Source organism: Myxocyprinus asiaticus, chromosome 11 (assembly GCF_019703515.2).
Source record: "Myxocyprinus asiaticus isolate MX2 ecotype Aquarium Trade chromosome 11, UBuf_Myxa_2, whole genome shotgun sequence".
Taxonomy (NCBI): domain Eukaryota; kingdom Metazoa; phylum Chordata; class Actinopteri; order Cypriniformes; family Catostomidae; genus Myxocyprinus; species Myxocyprinus asiaticus.
The window spans coordinates 30,217,911-30,244,149 of NC_059354.1; the positions used below are offsets into that span (position 1 = coordinate 30,217,911).

General features: G+C 36.3%; 2 protein-coding genes across 4 annotated transcripts in view; both read right to left on the bottom strand.

Moving 5' to 3' along the window:
- Window positions 1–7,633, bottom strand: part of LOC127448470 (receptor activity-modifying protein 1-like) — an 83,554-nt gene extending 75,921 nt beyond the window's left edge. For both annotated transcript variants that reach the window (XM_051711011.1, XM_051711010.1), the window contains exon 1: window positions 7,222–7,633. In XM_051711011.1, the coding sequence (XP_051566971.1) occupies window positions 7,222–7,267 (46 nt within the window). In that variant the 5' untranslated portion in view covers window positions 7,268–7,633. The remainder of the gene's footprint in view (window positions 1–7,221) is intronic.
- A 5,865-nt stretch (window positions 7,634–13,498) lies between these two features.
- The window catches only part of epb41l5 (erythrocyte membrane protein band 4.1 like 5), a 66,260-nt gene continuing 53,519 nt past the window's right edge, over window positions 13,499–26,239 (bottom strand). Inside the window, exons 21-26 of one of the 2 annotated variants that reach the window (XM_051709862.1) lie at window positions 21,147–21,269; window positions 17,638–17,719; window positions 16,883–16,960; window positions 16,682–16,741; window positions 15,703–15,824; window positions 13,499–15,025 (exon numbers count right to left, since the gene is read on the bottom strand). In XM_051709862.1, coding sequence (XP_051565822.1) covers window positions 14,959–15,025; window positions 15,703–15,824; window positions 16,682–16,741; window positions 16,883–16,960; window positions 17,638–17,719; window positions 21,147–21,269 — 532 coding nt within the window. In that variant the 3' untranslated portion in view covers window positions 13,499–14,958. The remainder of the gene's footprint in view (window positions 15,026–15,702; window positions 15,825–16,681; window positions 16,742–16,882; window positions 16,961–17,637; window positions 17,720–21,146; window positions 21,270–26,239) is intronic. The other variant, XM_051709863.1, reaches the window with a different exon arrangement.

The following is a 26,239-nucleotide window of genomic DNA, read 5'->3' on the forward strand; positions in this document are numbered from 1 at the left end:
TTAAATTAAACCACAAAACAATTAAATTAAACCACAACAGAATTAAACTACAACACAATTAAACCACAACACAATTAAACCACAAAACAATTAAATTAAACCACAACACAATTAAACTACAACACAATTAAACCACAACACAATTCATTTAAACCGCAACACAATTAAACTAAAACACAATTAAACCACAACACAATTAAACCACAACACAATTAAACTACAACACAATTAAACCACAACACAATTAAATTAAACCACAACAGAATTAAACTACAACACAATTAAACTACAACACAATTAAGCCACAACACATCTAAATTAAACCACAGCACAGATCGATTAAGACATAACACAAATAAATTAAGCCACAACACAAATAAACCACAACACAACGAAATTAAACCACAACACAAATAAATTAATTCACAACACAATGAGATTAAGCCACAACACAAATAAATTGAGCCACAACACAACGGAAGTGCTCCCGGCTACTAGGGGGCAATTTCGACCTGTAGCCTATGTCACAAAGCAGGATTAAACAGCTAGCTAGATAAGTTTAAACTTAGTTTCAGCGAACTCTGAATTAAGTGGATAGGCTTTCATCGGGGTTCATCGGCATAGTATCATACGCTAATCGGATAACCTGCTCCGGGGCAGGTTATGTTCCCGATCAGAGATGTCATCCAGATTCTGGACCAATCAGCTGTGAGCAAAGAGACAGTCACTGCCCCCAACATCTCTCACTCCAATTTAAAGTGCACTTCAACGAGACAATTTTATAGATTTACAAAATAAGCTATTCATAATCATTATTTATTGCAAGAAATATATATATTTTTGGCAGTCTTGCATTTGTTTAAAGACACTTTAATTTTTTTCCAATCATTTTCCCACACTAGCCATAAAATATGTTTGAATAAATAAACCTAAAATAATTATATAATTTCAAGTAAGATATTAATACAATATCAATAATGATCGAATGACTTTAAAATATAAAAACTTAATCACTCCACAATATACTGTAGATTAATCAGAAAAGTGTGAATTCCACCCAAACCCTTTCCTATTAGGATTTGCTGGCAGAGATGTCATGAACATACAGTATTTCACTTGAAGTTCAATAAAAGCACACTAGCACACCAAATATGTCTTTATTGTGTCTTATGCTGCTAGAAAGAACAAATAAGTGTTTATTAGTGCATTCCATCTACTCATTTTACAATTGCTCACATTTTTATTATTCAACAGTGTTTTAATGTCTAATAGTATTAAATGATATTAAGTTAGTAATTAAAATTAATACTAAAGCTTTTAATTTCAATTGTTTAAATTTCAAATCAAGATATTAAACTATTAAAATTACAAGCCTGAATGTTCTTGTTGTGGACCTATATAAAGTTACTTTCACATCGATATATTATCTAATTTAATATTTTCACCACATTCAGACTTGTTTTCATGCTCTAGCAGCAGCAGCAGCAGCAATGTTTCTTCTTGCTTTGTAAATGCCTTTAAATTCTTTAGTGATCCTCTGTGCTGTGTAAATGTATTATAATTATTCATGATTTCATAGTCATCATTCGTGTTGTGTAAATATGTTTAGATTGATCATATTTTTTTAATGTCCTCTTATGCTCTGTTATAACTGTGTTTAAATTCTTATAATTTATTATAATTTTCATAAACATCTTCAGCAGAGAAATAAATCTCGCCGACTCTCTCATGAGATAAGACTCGTGTTGTCTCGTATGCGATTGGCTGTTCACTTCATTCATGTGGACGTGCACATGAATTAATCATAACCTCGGGATCAAACTCTGAATTGAAGAGAAGGTTGATAACAAGCATCTTGATACCACTTAACCCTAATGAAGCCTGATTGGATTGGATGAGTTTTGTCAAACTAAAACCAATCCTGGAATCCAGAATTTGTTCAGCTTTTATTGTGATACATGGCACTGGTGAATAATGTTTTTCAAATGTTTTTATTTTTAAAACTTTATTGGCAGTATTACATGCTTAAATGAGGAGGACATGACATGATAAGACATTCCCAATGTGAGTAAAGTAGATTTATGTTTTGATTATGTTATGATTTTGATTAAACTAAATACATTTAGTTAAAGACATTTGTGCATGTGAAGCTGAGTATTGTAATGAACTCTCTCTATGGTATGGTGTTGCCTCCAGGCAACATAACATAATTTATTCATGACTCCTTTCTTCATCTTAATTTTTTTTTTTTTTATGGTTTAATTTAGTTGTGTTGTGGCTTAATTTATTTGTGTTGTGGCTTAATATCATTGTGTTGTGTGGCTTAATTTATTTGTTTTTTGGTTTAATTTAGTTGTGTTGTGGCTTAATTTATTTGTGTTGTGGCTTAATATCATTGTGTTGTGTGGCTTAATTTATTTGTTTTTTGGTTTAATTTAGTTGTGTTGTGGCTTAATATCATTGTGTTGTGTGGCTTAATTTATTTGTGTTGTGGCCTAATTTAGTTGTGTTGTGGCCTAATTTAGTTGTGTTGTGGCTTAATTTAGTTGTGTTGTGGCTTAATTTATTTGTGTTGTGGCCTAATTTAGTTGTGTTGTGGCTTAATTTATTTGTGTTGTGGCTTAATTTAGTTGTGTTGTGGCCTAATTTATTTGTGTTGTGGCTTAATTTATTTGTTTTGTGGTTTAATATCATTGTGTTGTGTGGCTTAATTTATTTGTGTTGTGTGGCTTAATTTATTTGTGTTGTGGCTTAATTTATTTGTTTTTTTGTTTAATTTAGTTATGTTGTGGCCTAATTTATTTGTGTTGTGGCTTAATTTATTTGTGTTGTGGTTTAATATCATTGTGTTGTGTGGCTTAATTTATTTGTGTTGTGGCTTAATTTATTTGTGTTGTGGTTTAATATCATTGTGTTGTGTGGCTTAATTTATTTGTGTTGTGGCTTAATTTAGTTGTGTTGTGGCTTAATTTATTTGTGTTGTGGCCTAATTTATTTGTGTTGTGGCTTAATTTATTTGTTTTGTGGTTTAATATCATTGTGTTGTGTGGCTTAATTTATTTGTGTTGTGTGGCTTAATTTATTTGTGTTGTGGCTTAATTTATTTGTGTTGTGGTTTAATATCATTGTGTTGTGTGGCTTAATTTATTTGTGTTGTGGCTTAATTTAGTTGTGTTGTGGCTTAATTTATTTGTGTTGTGGCTTAATTTAGTTGTGTTGTGGCTTAATTTATTTGTGTTGTGGCCTAATTTATTTGTGTTGTGGCTTAATTTATTTGTTTTGTGGTTTAATATCATTGTGTTGTGTGGCTTAATTTATTTGTGTTGTGTGGCTTAATTTATTTGTGTTGTGGCTTAATTTATTTGTTTTTTTGTTTAATTTAGTTATGTTGTGGCCTAATTTATTTGTGTTGTGGCTTAATTTATTTGTGTTGTGGTTTAATATCATTGTGTTGTGTGGCTTAATTTATTTGTGTTGTGGCTTAATATCATTGTGTTGTGTGGCTTAATTTATTTGTGTTGTGGCTTAATTTAGTTGTGTTGTGGCTTAATTTATTTGTGTTGTGGCTTAATATCATTGTGTTGTGTGGCTTAATTTATTTGTGTTGTGGCTTAATTTAGTTGTGTTGTGGCTTAATTTATTTGTGTTGTGGCCTAATTTAGTTGTGTTGTGGCTTAATTTATTTGTTTTGTGGTTTAATATCATTGTGTTGTGTGGCTTAATTTATTTGTGTTGTGGCCTAATTTAGTTGTGTTGTGGCTTAATTTATTTGTGTTGTGTGGCTTAATTTATTTGTGTTGTGGCTTAATTTATTTGTGTTGTGGCCTAATTTAGTTGTGTTGTGGCCTAATTTAGTTGTGTTGTGGCTTAATTTAGTTGTGTTGTGGCTTAATTTATTTGTGTTGTGGCCTAATTTAGTTGTGTTGTGGCTTAATTTATTTGTGTTGTGGCTTAATTTAGTTGTGTTGTGGCTTAATTTATTTGTGTTGTGGCCTAATTTATTTGTGTTGTGGCTTAATTTATTTGTTTTGTGGTTTAATATCATTGTGTTGTGTGGCTTAATTTATTTGTGTTGTGTGGCTTAATTTATTTGTGTTGTGGCTTAATTTATTTGTTTTTTTGTTTAATTTAGTTATGTTGTGGCCTAATTTATTTGTGTTGTGGCTTAATTTATTTGTGTTGTGGTTTAATATCATTGTGTTGTGTGGCTTAATTTATTTGTGTTGTGGCTTAATTTATTTGTGTTGTGGCTTAATATCATTGTGTTGTGTGGCTTAATTTATTTGTGTTGTGGCTTAATTTAGTTGTATTGTGGCTTAATTTATTTGTGTTGTGGCCTAATTTAGTTGTGTTGTGGCTTAATTTATTTGTTTTGTGGTTTAATATCATTGTGTTGTGTGGCTTAATTTATTTGTGTTGTGGCCTAATTTAGTTGTGTTGTGGCTTAATTTATTTGTGTTGTGTGGCTTAATTTATTTGTGTTGTGGCTTAATTTCTTTGTGTTGTGGCTTAATTTCTTTGTTTTTTGGTTTAATTTAGTTGTGTTGTGGCTTAATTTATTTGTGTTGTGTGGCTTAATTTATTTGTGTTGTGGCCTAATTTATTTGTGTTGTGGCTTAATTTATTTGTGTTGTGGCTTAATTTATTTGTGTTGTGGTTTAATATCATTGTGTTGTGTGGCTTAATTTATTTGTGTTGTGGCTTAATTTATTTGTGTTGTGGCTTAATATCATTGTGTTGTGTGGCTTAATTTATTTGTTTTTTGGTTTAATTTAGTTGTGTTGTGGCTTAATTTATTTGTGTTGTGTGGCTTAATTTAGTTGTGTTGTGGCTTAATTTATTTGTGTTGTGGCCTAATTTATTTGTGTTGTGGCTTAATTTATTTGTTTTGTGGTTTAATATCATTGTGTTGTGTGGCTTAATTTATTTGTGTTGTGGTTTAATTTAGTTGTGTTGTGTGGTTTAATTTAGTTGTGTTGTGGCTTAATTTAGTTGTGTTGTGGCTTAATATCATTGTGTTGTGTGGCTTAATTTATTTGTTTTTTGGTTTAATTTAGTTGTGTTGTGGCTTAATTTATTTGTGTTGTGGCCTAATTTATTTGTGTTGTGGCTTAATTTAGTTGTGTTGTGGCTTAATTTATTTGTTTTGTGGTTTAATATCATTGTGTTGTGTGGCTTAATTTATTTGTGTTGTGGCCTAATTTAGTTGTGTTGTGGCTTAATTTATTTGTGTTGTGGCTTAATTTAGTTGTGTTGTGGCTTAATTTATTTGTGTTGTGGCCTAATTTATTTGTGTTGTGGCTTAATTTATTTGTTTTGTGGTTTAATATCATTGTGTTGTGTGGCTTAATTTATTTGTGTTGTGTGGCTTAATTTATTTGTGTTGTGGCTTAATTTATTTGTTTTTTGGTTTAATTTATTTGTGTTGTGGCCTAATTTAGTTGTGTTGTGGCCTAATTTATTTGTGTTGTGGCTTAATTTAGTTGTGTTGTGTGGCTTAATTTATTTGTGTTGTGGCTTAATTTATTTGTGTTGTGGTTTAATTTAGTTGTGTTGTGTGGCTTAATTTAGTTGTGTTGTGGCTTAATTTAGTTGTGTTGTGGCTTAATTTATTTGTGTTGTGGCTTAATATCATTGTGTTGTGTGGCTTAATTTATTTGTTTTTTGGTTTAATTTATTTGTGTTGTGGCCTAATTTATTTGTGTTGTGGCTTAATTTAGTTGTGTTGTGGCTTAATTTATTTGTTTTGTGGTTTAATATCATTGTGTTGTGTGGCTTAATTTATTTGTGTTGTGGCCTAATTTATTTGTGTTGTGGCTTAATTTAGTTGTGTTGTGTGGCTTAATTTATTTGTGTTGTGGCTTAATTTATTTGTGTTGTGGCTTAATTTATTTGTGTTGTGGCTTAATTTAGTTGTGTTGTGGCCTAATTTATTTGTGTTGTGGCTTAATTTATTTGTGTTGTGGCTTAATTTATTTGTGTTGTGGTTTAATATCATTGTGTTGTGTGGCTTAATTTAGTTGTGTTGTGGTTTAATTTAGTTGTGTTGTGGTTTAATATCATTGTGTTGTGGTTTAATTTATTTGTGTTGTAACTTGATTTCTTTGTGTTGTGAACTTCTGTTCTGGGCCACCGTAGTAACCCCCTTGAATTCTCATACATAACTGATGCACCCTTGGAGAGAAACAAAACCAAGCTACCAATGATCACTATTTTCAAGAACAGGAAATGTATGTGTAGCAGACCAAGGAATCTATCAGGATCCTCCAATTCCATCTGCTGCCAGAGAGACTGATCTGTTTGTCACTGCCACGTATCAAATGCATGCATTACTGTGAGGTATATTCATGAGAATGAAATCGTTGAGTATTGAACATCAAAATTCTTAATAGAAATTCTTCCTAAACAGCATTTTACTGCTTAATGAATCTTTGCCAAGTAAATAGTAATCCTACATGAGCGGTGACAGGAAATCAAGGCAAGCGGAACGAAGCTTGTTAGTCATGCTCAGCACACCTCAGCGGGCTTGTTAAGGCAAGTGTGAAATGAATTCTTTTCAACAGAAGGAGGTTGCCATGCATTATTAATAAGAAAATTAAATAATTGACCCATACTGGGGTGGGTTGGTCAGTTATGGATTCTTCACTTTCAGCAAATTTCCAACAACTGTGTATTGACTGACTAAAGGTAGCGCTCTAAATGGCAGTACTGATTGATCTCCAGTCAAATGTTATGCTATAATACGCAACTCATCCAGACTTTTAAACTTTTTTTAGTTTTCATTTTTTTTTAGTTTACTATCTTTTTATATTAAGTATATGCATAAAGGAAAGTGCATATTAGCTTTCTTTGCAGTTCACTTAGTTCTGTAGTGTAATAGAATAAAAGTATTGTTACCCCAAAGAGTATTATATCTAGGATAATTAATTAGGACCATCAAATATATCTCACAACTTTAAACTATACGTAAATGTATCATTTAAGTGTGCTGAAGTGTTTGCATATGATTGTACAATTTTAACATTACAGCACCTACGTTATATTTGAAGCACCACAAACCAACTGACTAAACAATCTGGAAAACAAACTGGATTGTTCATTTCTGGTTCTTTCTTTCTTTCTTTCTTTCTTTCTTGCATTTAATACAGTATGAAATTACAGGAACAATATAGGTTGTAATGTAGACTGCAAAACAGGACAAACCTGTTAAACTTAACTTACCAATCACCAAGCAGACAAGCGCGTGTCTCCACGACACTGATGCCATGACGTCTCAATGTCAGTCAAACGAAATAGAAGTTTGAGACTTTCGGTCGTATCTAAGGTCGATTAAACGGCACTATTCCCTCACAGCTCGACACATCTTCGCTTCTGGCAGGTAATTGGGCAAACAGTTTCATTCACATTAACGCTGAATCTTCACTGAAGACGCAGGAGAGAGGATTCCCCCGCTCCTCTCTGTCACCATGCCCTGTATTTTATAAAGTAATGCTTAATCCAGGAAGCCCAAACGAATGACTAAAATGTGTCTTGTCTATACTGTGCCCAGCTCAGTTGAGGTATACTCTCAGCAGCACGCACTTGAGTCGCTTGTGGACAGTCGGGTTCTGCGCTCGAGCGCGGCAGACACACAACTCCAGTCGCGAGCTGTGGTGTGGAAACAGTTAAAGCGAATGCAGTGAGGGAGGGCTCATGGCTCATCAACTTATGCTGGCTAATAATAAACATGGAAATAACTGATCAGGGGACTGAGACCCTGCCAAAGACCACTGTGGTCATTACAGGGGAGCAAACTGATTCATTTACCGCTATTTTCATTTAATTGAACTCAAACAAAGCACCAGCAGCAGTTCTGCAAGAATAACTAACAGGTTAGCAGCTTTTTAGTGTCGATAAACACAAAAATAAATAAATTAATAAATAATAATAATAAACTGGCAAATCTGCACACTTTTTCAGTCCGAAGTTTCGAGAAGCTCATGTTTCAAGCAGTAAAAGGCTATGCCTTTGTAGATTATCCCGTGTCACTATTGAAAATTATTCTTTTAATAAAAATGTATTTCAAAGGAATAAATCTCTTCACTTATAAGTTTGTTACCCCCAAATCAAATGACTGTGATTCATCATCCGGCCTGTTGCTGCCAGCAGGGCCGTTTCTAACTATAAGCAGTATAAGTGGTTGCTTAGGTCCCCGAGCCACCAAGGGGTCCCCTCAAAGCAAGGTCGTTATATATATATACACTAAAAGCTGCAAGTAAGAAGGCAGCTGTAATGGCTCAGTTAGACAGCTACAGGGGCCCCCTTGGGGCCAGAGAGGGAAGGGAAAATGTAACTGCAAGGAGAGAGTTGTAGCTACGTGCACGCTCAAAGGGTTTTTCGCCATTGTGAAGCACACCTAAAGTTAGGAGCAGGAAAAAAAGAAAAAGGAAGAGGAGAAATGCAGCCAGACCACTGGTAAAAAAGTAAGATCCAAGTACAATTTCACTTAGGGCCCCCATATGACCCAAATGACAAGCGCCACTCGTACATGTCCGAGCATAAATCTACTTAAAATGATTTACCCATTATATAATATGAAAGATTTTTATCCATAGGCTTAAATTTAGGTTGGGATGATATGGACACGTCTCTATCAACTTTCAGAAAATCAGAAATGTCCCAACCAACATTTGGGCTATTTTACCACACAGGAAAATACTTTATACTTTGTTTTTATTTACATTTTAACAACTATTAAAGATCCTTACTAGTATAATCATTCATGTGTAAATTATTGTCCTGTCTCTGCTGAAGCAGAGCATTAATGGTGTTACCTTGTCATGTGGCACCTGATACTTTTCTCAGCGCTGCTCAGGATGCACCAATCACAGTTGAGTGTAATTATATATATATATATATATATATACCATTTCTGGAGATTACATAGGCAAATTACCATTGGCATTTTACGTCCTATTCTTGAAATTAATAGATTTTAAACAAGTATACTTTTCGTGTACAAATGTTTAGGTCCAAGTAAAAAATGTTCTTTGTTTTGCATGTAGCCCAATAGAGGATTTTGCTTTTTCGGCCGGTAAGCACCCTCTTGTGGAAGATCTCTTAACATTTGAATGATGGTACTGGATTTTAAGGTGCCAGTATAACTCCCAATAAATGCTATATTTTTTACATTAGAGTAGAACATTGGAATAGACTGAAAGATAATATTTTGTCAATAAGGAATTTAAGGCATAAAAAAAAATAAACAAAATAATTAGCTGTAAGCTAAGCCTAAAGCCTTCTTTGTTAGTTCATATAAATAAGCAATACGTGAAAGAATTATGTGGGAGTGAGGGGAGTTGGAAAGCAGAAAGTGGTGAAAAACGTCAATGCTCCATTCTCCCCACAATTAGTTTATCTTGTGATGTCATATTACACATGTAAATTATTAATTTACCCTATCCTTTGTTTAGATTTCAATTTGTTTAATGCTGGATAATCACTTCATGTCCCTTGGATATCATCTTAACATTTGATTTTGACCCATAAACCTAAGATTAATCGCATCACATATGATAATCGCTGTCACATTACCCAAGTTTATCACATCACATTTTTCCTCCCATGAAGCCCTTGTGATTAGCTCTTAATTTGCTTATTCTATAGTATTTTTTTTTTTTTTTAAGTCTTATGTTTAATATGTTGGGGCAAAGAAAAATTAAAGAAATTAACTACTATAACAAATCTAATTATGTTATTTTGCCTATATTACTAAACTGACTTTCTTGCATTTTCTTAATACCAATATTTTTTAATATTAGGCTATCCTTGCTATACAGTGCGTTCAAAGTATTCAGACCCCTTTTTTCCCCCACATTTTATGTTGCAGATTTATACTAAAATGCTAAAAAAAAAAAAAAAAGAAAAAAAAAACACTCTACCCTATAAAAAGGCAAGAACCAGATTATTGATAACTCTGCAAATTTATTAAAGAAAAAACTTAAATAAATCACACTGACACAAGTATTCAGACCCTTAACTCTGTATTTAATTGAAGCACCTTTGGCAGCGATTACAGCTTCAAGTCTTTTTGGGTATGATGCGACAAGCTTTGCACACCTGGATTTGGGGATTTTCTGCCATTCTTCTCTGCAAATCCTCTCAAGCTCTGTCAGGTTGAATGGGGACCATCGGTGGACAGCCATTTTCAGGTCACTCCAGAGATATTTGATTGGGTTAAAGTCTTGGCTCTGGCTGGGCCACTAAAGGACATTCACAGAGTTGTCCCTTAGCCACTCTTGCATTGTCATGTCTGTGTGCTTAGTGTCATTGTCCTGTTGGAAGGTGAACCTCTGGACCAGGTTGTCATTAAGTATATCTCTGTATTTTGCTGTGTTCAGCTTTCCTTCAACCTTGACCAGTCTCCACCACTGGAAGGAGGGAAAAAAAAAAAAAAAAAAAAAAAAAAGTGCAGGTACTCTCCTTGCAAGTATTAAATTTGATTTAATATAATTATCTTTATTATCCTCCCATTCATTGAGAGGACAATTAGCCTTTTCTTGTCCTGCACACATTAATTTTCACACAGGAGCCAAACGACTTGTGCAGATAATAAATAAGAAACAATGAACAAACTAATTTGATGATGTTCAGGTCAGGACTGTGAACACTGGCACACATCTGTATGTAGAACTAAACACTGTCAGGGTTTATGCATAGGTAGGTTCAGTGACACTTCAGTCTTTACAAGCACTATAGAAAATAATTGAGAATAAGAAGTACATTTTCCTGTGTATTTTATTAGAAACTTCGGTTTTCATCATCGATTTATCTTTTGTGAAAAAAGGTTGTGCATACGAGTTGGCGTCACTTCTGTAACAGCTTTGACATTTGTTTTTAAGTCTGTAGTTTTGACTGCAACCAGCAGCTAAACAATTTGCATAAATACATTTGATTGAATAAGGCGTGATAAAATCTCACCTAAAAGTTGCTGGTTTATATTTTGGAGAAAAGTGTAACGGAACTATGCCCAGACAAGCTTAAACATGCACGGTCCAGTCGGGTACTGGACCATGGATAGCTTGACGACCGCGGATGCGGTTGTTGCACGTGTTGAGTGTTGTTAAACTCACCACTGAGTGTTGCGCAGAGAGGGCTCGGATGTTTACCACCACGATTTCTCATTGAATCACTGACTTACATTAAATAAAGTCATTACATCGTACCGGAGACTCTGGGAAGTGGTGGTACACAAGAAAACCTGGCGGTACGCTGTAGAGCAAGTTATACAAGTGCAGGTTCTGCATACCGCCGAGTACCGCCCCACTTCAAGCACTGCTTTAAGTGCTTTTGTGTCTTGCACTGAGGAGAGGCTTCCGTCTGGCCACTCTTCCATAAAGCCCAGATCGGTGGAGTGTTGCAATGATGGGAGAAACTTGCAGAAGGACAACCATCTACACACTTGATCTCTGGAGCTCAACCAGAGTGATCATCGGGTTCTTGGTCACCTCTCTTACCAAGGCCCTTCTCCCCCGATTGCTCAGTTTGGCCAGGCGGCCAGCTCTAAGAAGAGTCCTGGTTGTTCCAAACTTCTTCCATTTAAGAATTATGTAGGCCACTGTGCTCTTGTAGATGTAGTCGAAATATTTTTGGAGCCTTCCCCATATCTGTGCCTTGACACAATCCTGAGTCCTCAGGCAGTTCCTTTGACCTCATGGCTTGGTTTTTGCTCTGATATGCATTTTTAGCTGTGAGACCTTAGATAGACAGGTGTGTGCCTTTTATAAATCATGTCCAGTCAATTGAATTTGCCACAGGTGGACTCCAATCAAAGTGTAGAAACATCTCAAAGATGATCCAGAGAAATGGGATGCACCTGAGCTAAATTTCAAGTGTTGTAGCAAAGGGTCTGAATACTTACAGTATGTCAGTGTGATATTTCAGTTTTTTTTCTTTTTTATAAATTTGCTAAGTTATCAAAAATCTGGTTTTTGCTTTGTCATTATGGGGTATGAATTGTAGACTGATGTGAAAAAATAAATCAATAATTCAAAGTATTTTAGCATAAGGCTTCATTTAAAAAAAATGAAGGGGTCTGAAGACTTTCTGAATGCACTGTATGTCCCTACCAATTTTCAAACCAAACCTGTGGCCTTGGCTTGTGTTTATCATTTAATACATAGGAGGGATAATAAAAATTGCTTGTTTTTATTTAGTATTGCTAGATATTCCACAAGACAAAAATAATAACTGATATTTATCCTTAATAATATCAAATTAGGGTGTGTACGTTTCTGTATAGGATTATTTAAGGGTAATGTCATATAACTTCACTATTTTCTCTTTTGGAATATTCTTTAATATCTGCTGTGCAGATTATTCGGGGCTGTACTGAATTTAAAAAGATATTTGTTATGATCTCTCATTCTTATTACGAATTCTAAAGTTACAGATTCTGCAACGGGTATGTCGCTCTCATGTGGCTGCGAGAGGAAACGCAATCACTTCTGACCAGCCCCTTAACATGCGAGTCTTCACTTAAAAAATGGACAAGACTAAAGTATATGGAATATGTAATATGATCACATACTTCTTGTTAGAAACAAAATTTTAATTATTTGAAATCCCTGTCTTAAATTAGGACTTTTTTTGTGTGTGTAAATTGTATGCTCCTGTTATACTCCAATCATACGTAGCCTATATACTTGTTGTAAAAGCTGGCATGTATTCAGACAAGAGTCCACCATTCAATAAAAGGTAGATTTAAAAGGTATATCAAAAGGTGGATGGTGTTCTTAGGGTATATAAGTATATATACTGTATATATAAAGAACTGTGCAAAAGTTTTAGGCACTTGTGGAAAATGTTGCATAGTGAGGATGTCTTCAAAAGTAATGCTATAAATAGTTTTCATTTCCAATTACATAAAAAAGCTACATTAATATTGGGTTTCAATTAATGTTTGCCTTCAAAACAGCATCAATTTGCCTACACCTGGACAGTTTTTCTTGGTTGTTGGCAGATAGGATGTTCCAAGCTTCTTGGAGAACTTGCCACAGTCCTTCTGTCTATTTAGGCCATCTCAAAGTTGGGATCTGGGCTCTGTGGGGGCCATACTATTTGGAGAATGGCTCCTTGTTCTTCTAGTCAATTCTATTTGCAAAGTATTTTTTACAAGAAAAAATTCTTATGCTGTAGCATTAAGATTTGTCTTAAATGGAATAGTCAAACATGTTAAAAGGGGTGTCCACCAACTTTTGGCCATATAGTTTCCTTTTTACGTCTTGAGTGTTTTATAATTGTTTTTCTGTTAAAATGTAGCTGAAAAGCCTATAATAGTCTTTTTATTTGCAGGTTCTCATGACTTCATCTTGTATGTCATATTTAAAAGTACATTTTCTATTAAACTGCTTGCTGATAAAGTTGCAATGCCACTATTATGTCCAAAGCCACCCCTCCATCTAAGTTTCAACACCATTAAAGAACCATTTACAAACGGAACAACTCACATCATACAAAATGACAGAATACTTACAGTCAGTGTATATTTATAATACAGCTCATTATTGTGACATCTACAGATGACATTAATACAAGTAAATAAACTTGACAGCAAGATGGTGAAAGCAAATGTGATTACCATATCAGACTCTTGCTACAACTGCCCTATGTAACGAACACTTTTTCGAGTAAAGAAAGACTACAGATGAAATCAGAACATGTGTAGACCTTATAAACAACTTCAAAGATGTCTTACTGATTGTAGAAAAAGTTGTGCCACTGAAGGCAATCCACAGATGTCCATTTTAACCAAGTGGATCCAGTGATTATACCAATGATTATTCTGTGATGCACTTTTCAGTGTACTGAAAGATAGCAGCAAATGCTTGTGAAATGTACAGTGAAGGAGGGGTCCACGAAAGGCCTCTTTCAGTGGTGACTGTAAGAAGTTTTTTTTTTTATTCTGTCACAATGAAAAAGTTTTAGCAAGTTCACATTTTCCAAGCCTTCAGCAGTTTCAATACTGTACTATATGAGCCAGTGGTTAACCGAGGCCTTAGCTGCTCCTGGATGTCTTACATAACATCTAATCCAGCATATATTAACAGCGTAAAAACACACAGTTAGAGCTGCTATCACATAATACACACAAAATCCAGTGAATTACTGCAGTTACAAAGTAGATGCCAAAAATACATTGAAATACGTTCTATGTAGTAATATGTTTGTCATAAAATGTGTGTTTAACGCAAACAAAATCTTACATTAACCATTAAAATAAGGCAAGTCAGAACTACGTTTGAATAAAGACAACATTGGTAGAAGGTTGAGACAGAGAAACTTGGCTCAATGACTTCATGTTGCTCAGTGCTAAACAACAGTCCTCTTACAACAGTGCAGTATGAAGTACAGTAACTAAATGCTTAATACTGAATGCAACTACTTCTCATGATAAAGCAGAGAAAAATAAAGGCAAAGATAAAACAAACATTAAAAATCTATAGGAAGAACTGCACCAGTTATAAAAATTAGGTACTCTGTCAGAGATGCACTGTGATCCAAGTGGGTTCACAAGCTCTTTTACAGTCATCCAATCAGAGGGCATCTGAACAGGAGGTGGACAGTTGGTGGAAGAGCAACATCGTTTTAGATATTACCACCTGACCCTGAAACAGCTTAAATTAAAACATCTTGCAGTGATACGGCGCTTGTGCTACAAAACTGGGCAGTTTTGAGTCACTACTCAAATGAAGTATAAAAGTTACTAAAAGAATGGTGGTTCCCAAACACTGGCCCCATGTCTGCTGTTAGCCCTTTGAGCATTTAAAATCAGGGTTGGGATGCTGTCTGTCTGAAGCCAGTGTTGTTGAAGATGAGTTGATCCAGTTGTAGTAGTCCAGTTGTCCGTGCCTGTACTGTAAGGAACTGGAATGTTGCTATCAGTGGAAAAGTTCTGGGCATGTTCTCAAGGTATAACTCTCAGAGTTCAGTGGTCAGCAGTCCCTTGGGTTTGTGGTTGTTGTCCTTGGTTGGGTGAGCCACAATACTATAAAAAAGAAGGAAAAAGAAAACGCCAATACAGCAATAAATTTGGTGGATACATTTTGATGCTGAATTACATTTTTATATTTATTTTATCAAAATGAATGCTTCATATTTCAATGTTAAAAGGTGCAGTGTGTATGTTGCACTAATGGCACAACAAATTGCAAAAATAACCTGTTTTTACACATTTCTGAAGAAAATGTCAGGGATGCTTGCCCATGTGAATCTCGCTGCCTCAATTCTAGTGTGTTCTTGATGATTCCCAGGGTTTTTCTATGCAGCTGCTAAAGTGTTCTTTTTGGTTTTTAGTGTGTTGCTATGAGGTTGCTACGGTTTTTTGGGTGGTTGCTTTCCCAAGCACTCCTACCACCCCTTTTGTCCAGCCTGCCACTGTTCATTCAAACAGTTAATTAATTTTCACACCATTAATTTAAGCCAGAAGCTGACATTTCAGACTGCTTAAAAAACACCAGCGTTTACACTAACAGCACATCACCCAAGAGTTGTCAACTCTTGAGTGCACAAATCTGCTCTACAAAAGCTAATTACACTGAAGGGGATCACTATAGCACAGCTATATCTTGCTAGAGAATGGTTTCAGTCCTTACACAAAGTCTGTTTCAAGGCTGTGCCTTGAAGATCTATATAGAAAGGTAATGGAGCAGGAATGCAGCAAACCTGGTGGCAATCACAGTGTGAGCACGAGAGACATGGGGGAGTGGGGAAATAGCGCTCCCCTCGGGATGGTGAAATGACATCTTTGCAGTACAGTCAAGGAGGCCATTAGTAAAGGTGCCAGACTGTTAGAGGAGAGAAAGGAGGAAGGGGGCAATCAGTCACTATGTGAAGTATAAGAAAGAACTTAAGTGAGAACAAAATGTATAAATCAGTGTGTTTGAAAGATTTTGAAGCCCCAATATGAAAGCTTATGCTAAATTTGTAAATCTAAAGAATCTACAGAATTAGAAAGATTTATATACACAAAGATTCTGTTATTCTGTAATGCTGCATGCATCCGTGTCTGGTGGCACTAGGAAAAAAGGGAAAACTAAATGTACAGTGATTGCCGCAGTAAACTGCAGCTGCTTCTTTTAAATGTATCTGTCAGAGCATTCCTAAGAATTTTATTTTTGCATTTGTATTTCAATTGTATGTACAATTGTATGTAATAACCACACAAACCACAGACCACAAAAACACTTTATTGACAATTTACTGTTACATTTCAAAACACACTCTAATCCACTCCAAGTATGCATTTTAAAACAAATAAACTATACAATTTAAGGAATGAATGTATTGTCAGCTGGTCATTATCACAAAATAAATTGACTGATATTACCCTGCATATTAAATAGCTTCTTGCCAAATAAATCAATTAATAAATAAATATAATCTAAAATAAATATTATATCAAATAACTTGAGACGGCAGAGTGATCTGAGACAATGACCTGGGACGGTGGCCAATTATACAGTTTAGCTGCCATTACACCAAAATGTTGCAATTGACCAATCAGAAACGAGTGTTTCAGAGAAATGTGTAAAAAGCATCTATAGCATATTTTATACCCATTAGACATCACTTAACACTATGACCAACTGAAATACAAACACACCATACTTCATTCGAGCAATTAGTTTAGCAATTAACTTACTGTAGGTGCTGATGCTGGAATGATCCATCGAGGAGTGATTGTGGGTTTGGGGGCTGGTACCTGTGTCAAATCATTCAATTAATTCACTTACTACATGACTTACTATGAAGTATGAACATTACAAGCATATTTTGTCAGTCTTTGCGTTCTAAGTATCTGAACTGTTCAGAGCAACAAAATAAGCTGCTCTGATGAACTTACTACAGGGATGGGGTCTGTGAAGTCTATCAGGTTATCAGTTAGAGGGGCTGCCAGCGGCTCAGGATGCAGAGCACTGACCTGCAGAGAAAAAAGCAACATGCTCTAAAGGGGATTCCAACCAAAAGCACATTCAATAGCTAGATTTGCATTTCCTGAAAGAAATACCAGTGCTTGCAAGGCAGCAAAAGAATAGTGTTAAATATTTTGGTAAAAGTATTAGAAATGTTTAAAACGAATATAGCTAAAGCAAGAAGAGTTTGATAATACGCAATACAGATGGATACATTTTTGTAAAAAAGAAAAGATGTATCACAACTGATTACTATTACAATTATGTCATCACTGTCACTAACAGTAGATTTTTAAAGCTGAAAATTCTAGAAGTGTCAATGGGAAATTTATACTGTCTACACTGGAAGCGACTGATGTCACGTTGCGACGTGTCAGCTTGAGGCATGTCTACTCACAATGTTCTCTAACATGGACCAATCAGATGTACGCTTGAGGCTACATTTGAAAAACTTTAAAATGCAAATTTAAGATAAAAATAAAATAAAAATAAAATCAATTGGTATTAAAATTGACTTGGTAATGGTGAAACAATTGTATACATATTTCATACGTGGGTCCAATTCCTCTTAAAGGAGAGCACGAGTCAGTGGGGAGTGTGTAAATGATGGCGCATGTTGACAGCTGTTGTAGACTCTTTTTACAGTGTGCCAGCAGCTGGCCTGACATTGAGCCATCTTTGATACCTTGGATGACTGGGCTTCATTCACTGGATCTGGTGACAGTGGGGGCACAGATGAGATGAATTCATCCACATTCGCTTCCAGGCTAAGGGCAGAGAATAATGAAAAGATCTGAGAGAAGCATCCAGACTTTTCATGAACAAATGCACTGAATTATAGAAGTGTGACTGAATCTTAAAGCTGATTTATGTAACTTTTTCTGTGTTAAAATACTTTCTCTTGTTCAAGCTTAATATTGCAGAGACAACTATTAGTAAGCTATTCATAGGTAATTTTTTTCGAAAACTGTATGCACTGTCTTTCTGTGGCACTGAAAATATCTCTGTTTGTCAGAGTGACCTGCCCAACTATGTTACTCAACCAGTGGGGTGAGTTGCGGGCAGAACTATCTCTTTGTTTGACTCACGGCAGATGGGGAGTGTGCGCAGAAAGATGTTCTGAAAACAAAGTTCATTTTTGCAATTTCGTCTGGTGGCGCTAGTGGCACAGAAATGACATACTTCAGCTTTAAAGATGACCGGAGATGTGCCCAAAGACATGGAAAACCTTTGAGTGTTTCAAAGATAGGCTTCTAAAGCTATTCATTAGTGCTCATCCAAAGGACACACAGGAAATCACGATGTTCACCCTTGAATGAATTCTAACGAAGTGTTTGAAATAAACTAAAGGTAACTTTGTGAGTACTGTCAATTATGGTTGTGTGTGTGAGCACATGTGGATGGCTACCAGAGCAACACTGTTGTCACAAAAATTCATATGATTAGTGTACAATCTTAAAGGTACAAATTATATAATCCACAAACAAGCATTAGTAACTTTTACAATTTACATTAACTTTTAATTAATTTTGAATTTGTAACAATTGTGAAATGTACATTGTATTATCAAACTGGAGTTTTTGTATTTAATTGCAACATTTACCCATGAGAGACCATATGTTAGAGTGATTTTACAACTGGTAAGGGTTCTTCTCAGGCATAATGTTAAGAAAAATGCCTAAGCAAATGACTATGATTTTATTTCTGTATTCTTTTTTCCTTTCATTTAAATATCTGTTGGAAACAACTGAATGATAAAGGTGGGGGGTTATTAAAGACTGATGAGGGTCATCACTTCAAGATCCCTGGGTGCTAGACTTCAGGACCACATGAAGGTGGATATTAAAGTTCATGGGGTTGGCCACCTCAATATCACAGAGTAATAGACTTTCGGACCCCTAGGGCACCTGTTCAGTGCTTCCACACAGAAAAGGGGCGCACAAACTCAAAGTCAAATATTAATTTTTACCAGTTAGGAAGATCTGAATGAGTAAGATGGGGGTTATAAAAGACTATGGTAGTGGTCGCTTCAAGATCACGGGGTGATAGACGTTAGGACCCCAGGAAAGGGGTTATTCAAGGTCATGGGAGTGGCCGTTTCAATATGATGAGGCGATACTGGGCACCTGTTTAGCGTTTTCACTGAAGGGGCACCCTGAACTCAGTGCTAAATTTGTATGTCTTTTATAATTATTTGTATTGTTCATGTTCAAAGTGATTTTAAAATGGATTTTAATGTATCTTTAATTTTAAATAATTTCCATGCGAAGCACTTTGAATTACCACTGTGTACGAAATGTGCTTTATAAATAAACTTGCCTTGCCTAAGCAAAGCACTGATGTACGATGGAGAAAAATCTTCCAGATTAAGACACTGTCACATGACAAAAAAAAAAACTGGATGCGAAATATCAGAGCTGAATGGTTCCATGTCAGTGTACACCGCTAATTGCACAGTAAATCTGCATGAGTACATGTGGTTACATAAGGGCATGTTTCCAGGCAGACCGTGATCATATGAAACCATCTGTGTTCAAAAGTTCTGCCAGATGGCAACAGAGAGTTTCAAATGTAAAGGAGAACCGAATCTCTTTATTTCAGGTTTTGTTTTAGCCATTACTGTGACAAATTATATATATATACACTGTATTGCCAAAAGTATTCGCTCGTCAGCCTTTAGACGCATATGAACTTAAGTGACATCCCATTCTTAATCCATAGGGTTTAATATGACGTCGGCCCACCCTTTGCAGCTATAACAGCTTCAACTCTTCTGGGAAGGCTTTCCACAAGGTTTAGGAGTGTGTTTATGGGAATTTTTGACCATTCTTCCAGAAGCGCATTTGTGAGGTCAGACACTGATGTTGGACGAGAAGGCCTGGCTCGCAGTCTTCGCTCTAATTCATGCCAAAGGTGCTCTGTCGGGTTGAGGTCAGGACTCTGTGCAGGCCAGTCAAGTTCTTCCACACCAAACTCGCTCATCCATGTCTTTATGGACCCTGCTTTGTGCACTGGTGCGCAGTCATGTTGGAACAGGAAGGGGCCATCCCCAAACTATTCCCACAAAGTTGGGAGCATGGAATTGTCCAAAATCTCTTGGTATGCTGAAGCATTCAGTGTTCCTTTCACTGGAACTAAGGGGCCAAGCCCAGCTCCTGAAAAACAACCCCACACCATAATCCCCCCTCCACCAAACTTCACAGTTGGCACAATGCAGTCAGACAAGTACCGCTCTCCTGGCAACCGCCAAACCCAGACTCGTCCATCAGATTGCCAGATGGAGAAGCCTGATTCGTCACTCCAGAGAACGCGTCTCCACTGCTCTAGAGTCCAGTGGCGGCGTGCTTTACACCACTGCATCCGACGCTTTGCATTGCACTTGGTGATGTATGGCTTGGATGCAGCTGCTCGGCCATGGAAACCCATTCCATGAAGCTCTCTACGCACTGTTCTTGAGCTAATCTGAAGGCCACATGAACTTTGGAGGTCTGTAGCGATTGACTCTGCAGAAAGTTGGCGACCTCTGCGCACTATGCGCCTCAGCATCCGCTGACCCCGCTCTGTCATTTTACGTGCCCTACCACTACGTGGCTGAGTTGCTGTCATTCCCAATCACTTCCACTTTGTTATAATACCACTGACAGTTGACTGCAGAATATTTAGTAGCGATGAAATTTCACGACTGGACTTGTTGCACAGGTGGCATCCTATCACAGTACCACGCTGGAATTCACTGAGCTCCTGAGAGCAGCCCATTATTTCACAAATGTTTGTAGAAGCAGTCTGCATGCCTAGGTGCTTCATTTTATACACCTGTGGCCATGGAAGTGATTGGAACACCTGAATTCAATTATTTGGATGGGTGAGCGAATACTTTTGGCAATATAGTGTATATGTATGTCACATTTTAGGTAAATTCTAACCATTTCTAGTAAAAACCAGATCATATCCAGTTGGACCCTTTAATCTGGGTGTGCCCCAGTTTTTGTCTGTCTGCTCGTGCTCCACTGCCTTAGACTCTGTCCGAGGAGGATTACAGGCACACAGACTTGTTCACATGGACCTACTATGTCTTAAACCACACTCAGCCAACAAAGCAATGCTTCTTTGCAGAATACCCTATCTTTGTACCTGCCCAACAGTGCTGGTGTTTGACACTGTTCTTAGACCAGGTTTTATGAGCTGTGGTCTCACCTGCTGGTAGAGCTGGGCAGTAGGCCAGGCTGGTTAAGCAGGTCCCAGGACTCCTGTCGCTCTGCTCGCCCACTCACTGGCAGAGAGGTGGTGCTTCCCATATGCCCCCCACAAGCCGTCAGTCTGATGAAGAAAGAGGCATTGCTATCCACCATTTACCTCTGTTTCATTATTCAAACTGATTACTTTTAATAACTTTCATATAACACAACTGGGTATTTGACATGAAATGTCAAGCAGAGTTCTGTGGTGTGACATGCTCTGTCTAAAACTCTTTTTTTTTTTTTTCTAATTCCTGTATAAATTATTCTACATGCTTTATGACAGAATTATATTGATTTTATATTCAATTCAGTCAAGTGTGTCCAAACTTTTGACCAGTACTGTTTATACATGTTAACATAAACCCTGATTTTGAAAAACAAGTTCATGTTTGTTATTCGTCAACTACCCACCTGTTATCACAGCAGTAACAATATGATGTAACAAAAACAGTGGTTGACCACAAGGTTTTTAAAAAAACATAATATTTTCTTTGTAAATGATTGCAGCTGCTACATGTTGTCTTTTAAAATGGTAGTGCAGCTTAAAAGTAAAGCATTCATGGCATAAACTGACATTATACACAAAAACAGTTTAGCTAAGGAGGCATGTATTTCCTAAGGCATTCATCTGACCCCATATTGAACTTTAACTCCAGCTGCACTGCTTCTGAATATCAGCAGAAGAAGCTCATTAAGATCCATTTATGTAAGCGCCTTTTATTTATATACACATCTTCCAACTCAACATGACAGAGGGAAGGACTGAGATGCCAGATGTGATGATATGAGGGGTTATGCTAATAGTCCATATGAATATTTTAGTAAGCTTCAAAGCCTTCCTTACGAATCACTGCAAAAAAAAAAAAAAAAAAAGAAAAAAAAAAGAAGAAGAAGAAAGTGCAAGCTTTGTCTGAAATGCATGAGAATCTCAATTGTGAGTCTAGTCAAAAGTATAATATATAATGTTTAGACAAGGCCCAGAATCGACCCTCCATTTCCAGAATGGGCACCAAGGTTCAATGTACCACATTTGTGCTATCCGTTAGACAATTGTTCTAACTAAAGTATTCTAATATTTAAGTGTCAAATCACAAGTCCAAAAATGCTGGCTTGAGTCTAAGTCTCTAGAATCCATCCAGGTTAAAGGAATGAATCAACCAAATATTGAACTGACCCTGTGCTAAGCCCCGCCTTAAAAGCACTTCTGACCAATCCTGTCTTAGCAACTGTTGCCCTGCCGCCATTACTCTGACACGCTGTTTTCCAATGACAGCCAATGTAAGCAATCTGTGTTTGAGTACTTTTAAGCATGATTTAATTAAAATAATAATAATAATACAAAAAAATGCACCTGTATGGCTCTATAGGTGGATACGGCTCAATGGACAGAGCAGCGTGAGCGCAAAGCAGGTGCGTTTTTACTCACAGACTGTCTCGAGCTCTTAAACGTGTACCTCTGATCATTGCAGCGCTGCGAGAATTAGTGAGAAGTATGGCGCAAGACACGGATTAAATTTGTCATAGGCTATATTAGGGGAGTGAGGGAATATAATACATTTTTGTTACAACTTTTAAATGTTTATATTTTGTATTTATTGTTTTTACATGTGTTTAGTGTAGACCTACTGTTTGTAATTACAAAAATGCCATAGTTTGTTTTATAGAAATCATGTTACATCTAACCATGGTAGTGAAGATCCATGCTTCCATGTGCTTCTTATGGTCTTGTTACAACTACCACTGTTAAAACTATAAAAATAAATAAATACATTTAAAGAGCAAATGCAGAATACACTTTTTTTTTATTTTTAGATGAAATAGAAATGCGTAAATCCTAAAAAAATAGGCTTAAATATTTTTGCTTGAGTGTAAGTAAATATAACTGATTTTGTTTGTCTTCAGAAATTCCATGAGATGACAGAATTTGAATAAGAACCCGATGAAAGGAATTCCAACTCAGTCACACTGTTAGAATGATGCAGTCACATAAATTAGGTTAACTTTTTACTTTTTATAGATGTTATAGATAATCTTACTGTTGTTGATACCAGTAAATTTACATCTACATCCAACTTCACTTATTTTTGAAATATAATAATACCAATTTATTATTATTATTATTATTATTAGTTTCTGTCTTCGCATTTTCATTTTATAGGCCCCAGATATAGCCCTCCGTCCGATTAAATTAGGGGGGTGTTCATCAAAAAAAAAATTTTGAGAACCACTGACTTACGTTTGTTATTAGATGTGTAATCGCTATTAAATGAAGTTTCTCTTTTCAAGTGACTGTAATAATCGTTTGACTTGATTTTGATTCATAGTCTTCACAGTTTTTAATCAAATTACTGTGTAATTTAACAATTTCTCTAAAAAATAAAAATAAATATGCAATACAATGTCACTCTTCATGTCAGCCCACGTAAAAATATTATCCTTTCCGTTTATGAGAATATTTAGCAAAAAAACCACGTCGTTCATGGCAGTCTCCCATTCACTCGTCTGACGCATGTTTACATTGACACATCCTTAGAAAAGCTCTTATAATAAACATATCTCTGACAGATTGACTAATTCAATTGCAAAATAGATTGCTTTGGACTATAGGCCAATGATAGAATTATGTTCAATAATATAGAAATAAAGATATTGCCTTCTAAAGCCACTTTTTGTCTTATCAATGTTTTACTCGTCTGCCACAATAATGTAACGCATTTGAATTATCTGAATTATTATTTTTTATAATATATATTATTTTTTATAATTATTTAAATATAACTATTTGAGGTGCACAGTTACAAGTACCAATTGCCTAGATTTGGGTACTGGCCGATACCAAGTACCGATATGAGTAGTTTTGTGTTTGTAAACGTATGCCATTCTATATGCATTTAACATCTTGATATTGCCAATATTAGCGTTTTCAGTAGTTAAAAATGACAATTCAGACTGATTGTTCTGGTTTTGTTGTGTTGACCCTGTCTAAGTTCAACGTCTGTTCGATTGCTTTATACTGTGTTGTTATTGGGCTGAAGAGATAGAGAGTAAATCCCATCACTTTTTCCAGCTTCGTCTTTACACATAATAAATTATTTTTGGAGTTACGGTGTTTATGGCAACAATGGCCTTCTGGTGCAAGCAGAGCGTGAGTCTGATCATAGCGCTCTTTTTTTTTCCTCCCTCAAACACAAATGTGAGGAGAGAGAAGGTGGATGAAATGAAACTCATGCATTAGTTTCAAACTATTTCTTTCTTTTCTTGCTGTCTTTTATCTGTCAAAATGCCATTTGGAATTATCCGTAAAAAAAAAATCCTGGATGACTAGCAAGCGCTTGGGAATGCGAGCTCTCGCACCACACACACGGGAGGAAGAGAGAGAGAGAGCGAAGGCACGTGCATGTGAGAGAATCCACACATATCAGGTAAAAAAAAAAAAAAAAAAAAGATTTGATTTGAATGGTTTAAACACATTAAAATGTTTCTCATGTTTTCAAACCGGAGGGTGAACCGCTAATGTTTGATGTAACAGGTGGAAAAATAGTTACAATGTCATTTGCGGTTCGGGTCAGGAATCTATAGGCACGGGCCGAACTGCGGTTCAAATAGCCAGGGCAAGTGATGCCTGCATCTGAGCATACCATGAGCGCTCCGACTGACCTGAGAAACATTTACTCTCAGAATATTAAATCAATTATGAAGTGTGTCCAGTATTTCTGTTGGTGAATGAATAAGTCGATTCTTTTCAGTTACTTGGCCAAACGGGCTTGCAAAACGGTCTGAATCGATTTGTGATTCAGTGCAATTCATTCGGAGCGCTCTCTGAAACATTTGGAGCGGTTTCTCACACAGTAAAACAGTATCGGGATATTTACGAACACAGAGAACAAACAGCAATGGAAACAGTGGAAATTTACCTACAATCAACTGAAACAAAATGCTGTCTTTTTGAGAGGTAACTTTGAGAAACTTCAGCTAGTGCTGTGGCATGTGAACAAGGGGCTGTTCAAACCGAATGTCTTTTTGTGTCCGCTCGTGCTGTTTTTCAATTGTATTCCATGTAAACATTCACGATGGATGTCCTTTGACAACTGCGCCACGTTTCACTGTTTTTGGCATCAGGGAGCGCTGCTTTTTTAAAAGCCGTATCAAGTTAAAAAGAACTTCTTCAACTGATAAAAACGCGTCTCAAGACACCTGCGTTCTGCTCTATTCGTTGTGGTGCGTTTGATTTTTTAGTGCAAGTGCGTTTGTTCTGAACAGTTACTGGAAGAAATGCTTCAGCCAATAGTTGCAAAAATGCTTCTTTCAAAGTCACCAGAATTGATATTTGGTTGTATTAGGCAAATTTCTGTGCGTACCCGAATCCTCCAGGCGCCCATGGCCAAGGCTATTTTTTGTAAATGTCAAATAGGCCTAATGATCATCTTTCTCATCTTTTTCTGTTGTCACCACAACGTTAGGCTACGTGTAAGTCAGTCCGGTGGCGCCCCGGCCTGAATCAGGCAGGGGAGGAGTGTGACGAGGAGGAGGGCATGGCCGGGCCATGGGAGAGTGAGATAAAGGGGAGCCAGAGGCGCCAGTTCGAGAGCAAGAGAGACTTATGTTGTTTTAAGTTAATTTATATCATTGAAGTTTGTTTATTGTTCAGCCATTTCCGACCTCCTCCTTGCCCACCTTTGAACTGTTCAAACATACACTAACCATATGAACTTGAGCAATCGTGAGCGAACTTCAAGCATAAATGAAGTGCAAAATACGCCACCGCTACGCATATTCACTAACTACTCAGTTTACACAGCAAAGCATTTTGCATGCTGCTGCTCGGCAAGGGCTCTGAGTAGCGCTTATTTGCATTGCTTTGCGATCACGCCAAACTTAAATGATCCTTAGCTCACTTGTATTGCTGAAAATATTTTGTTAGAATTTTCCAAAACATTCAGTGTTAACTTGTTTTTCCATGACATTTCCAGGCCTGGAAAACACAATTTCTAAATTCCATGACTTTTCCAGGATTTCCATGACCATATGAACCCTGACCATAAGTAGTCA